General features: G+C 53.1%; 1 protein-coding gene across 2 annotated transcripts in view; it reads left to right on the top strand.

Moving 5' to 3' along the window:
* The first annotated feature begins 464 nt into the window (after window positions 1-464).
* Window positions 465-2,005, top strand: part of FECH (ferrochelatase) — a 34,194-nt gene continuing 32,653 nt past the window's right edge. Inside the window, exon 1 of one of the 2 annotated variants that reach the window (XM_019640695.1) lies at window positions 465-710. In XM_019640695.1, the coding sequence (XP_019496240.1) occupies window positions 665-710 (46 nt within the window). In that variant the 5' untranslated portion in view covers window positions 465-664. The remainder of the gene's footprint in view (window positions 711-2,005) is intronic. The other variant, XM_019640694.1, reaches the window with a different exon arrangement.

The raw sequence follows: 2,005 nt of genomic DNA, 5'->3' as shown, positions 1-2,005 counted from the left end.
CTGGCCTTCACTTTCCCTAACGCTCTTACGTTAGCAGTGTAATGTTTGCTTTCTGTCCCACCTGTCAAACTCTGCTACATAGAGATACTACGATGACACTGAATAATGTCATGAGTGTCCTTTGCTATTCCGAAAACAAAGCAAAACAAAACAAAAACAGAGTCGGCACAGTTGTGTGTAATTAGGCAAGCAAACTGGAGAACTGAAGCAAAGCATCCTTCTATCTAAGTAACAGTGATGAACATGTACAGAAAGTCCTTTGCTGAGCTGTGGCTGGTGTTCCCGCCTTGGTCAGGTTGTCACATGCAATCAGGGCATTCCTCCAGGGCGACCCGGGGTCTAGCACGGCTTTCGTGGTGGTGGCTGGGTGGAGGCCACTAGCGTAGTCTGGAGCCCGTTCTTAAACTTGGGGCCGCGCTGGGCCTGGGCCGGTCCCTGCGAGAGGCGTGTCCTCGCCTGGCCCCGCCCCCGAGGCCCTGCCCCTGCCGGGCAGCGAATGAGGGGGCGCCGAGAGCGACCGCGAGTGAGATAAGGGTTCCGGGGGTGCGGGTGGGGGTGCCCCGCGGCTGGGCGCTGCTGGGACCAGCGGCTGAGCGTGTCGCTACGGGCGGAATCCGGGTTCCCGGCCGCGGCTGCCCCGAGACTGCTTCCAGTCGGCACAAACATGGCTGCGGCCCTGCGAGCGGCGGGCGCCCTGCTCCGCGGTCCAAGTAAGTGAGGTCGTCGCGGCAGCCGCTGACACCGAGGTCCCTGCCTGCGGGTTTCCGGGAGCCGCGGCCGACGGCGCAGGAAGCTGCGCGGGGTGGGGAGAGGGGCGGAGAAGGGGCTGGAAAGGGACCCTCCCTCGGGAGGGTCGAGAGGGTTGCGTGGGTCACCGAGGGGCCTGGGGTGCCGCGGGGCAGTGGGTCTGGAGTCCCCCCGGTCCCCTGGGGGGGTGTGTGTCCGCAACGGCAGGGTTTCTCAGGGCTTTTAGTCCTTATTTGTAAAATTAGAATAATGATAGCCTGGGCTTGTTGTGAGGATTAAGGGAGAGACGTCGTGCTAAGGACCTGCCACGGGGAGCCGTGTAATGAAGGCGTCGTCCAGCAGAGCTCGACAGTGTCAGGAGGCTCGGGCTAGAAATAAATGACAACGACTTAGTGAGGGGCCTTAAAAAGGGTTTGCAGAGGGGAAACATCTCGGCCCTACCCAGAGTGCTCCGAAGGAGAAAGAGCAGTTTGAGAGTTTCATAGTAACAAAAGTACACCTTTGAAAAAGAAAAGTTAGTCCTGCATTCTTAGCCTGCGGACTGGCTCAAGGTGGTAATCTTCCAGATGTCCAGTGGTCTGAGTAATGGAACGTTTTCTTCTTGAGGCCATTCAGATGGTGAACGGAAGCTTTGATGTGTGTACAGGTATTGATCGATACAAAACGGACTGAAGTGCATCCAGGTATTGACTGCAGGACTGGAACGTCAGAAATTTTAAGTTCCCAGGCTACTTAAGGCAAGGACAAAATTGTTTCCTTAGGCCTCAGCCTACTTTCTTTTAATACCGTATTTCCCCAAGTATAAGATGCACCTTAATTTGGGGGCCTGAAATTTGAAAAAATGTATTACATAAAGTTATTGAACTCAAGTTTTATTCATCATAAAATTCATACAACTCCTCGTCACTGTCAAAACTCCCAGCCATTAGCTTGTCCTCATCTGTGTCTGTTCACGGAATCACTGTCTTCATATATTGCCTCTCATGGCCTTCTTCAGCCATGGCGTTTTCAGTAGGGTTTCTTCTTTCCGTAGCCAGTCTCATTGTTTTCTCAGCTGGAGGAGGACCAAACTTACGTTCAGCAGCACGATTTCCATTCACTTTTGCAAACTGGATCACTTTTAACTTGAATTCAGCACTGTACGAGAATCTTTTCTGAGCCATTTCTGGGCAGAATGTGGCAAAACGTAACCTACTGTAATATACCGGTAACAAGTGCGAAACAATGAGCGCAAAGACAACAAATGCGAAAAAGCAAG

The sequence above is a fragment of the Hipposideros armiger genome, unplaced genomic scaffold, assembly GCF_001890085.2.
Source record: "Hipposideros armiger isolate ML-2016 unplaced genomic scaffold, ASM189008v1 scaffold_52, whole genome shotgun sequence".
Lineage (NCBI taxonomy): Eukaryota > Metazoa > Chordata > Mammalia > Chiroptera > Hipposideridae > Hipposideros > Hipposideros armiger.
This window is presented reverse-complemented; position numbering and strand designations above follow the sequence as displayed.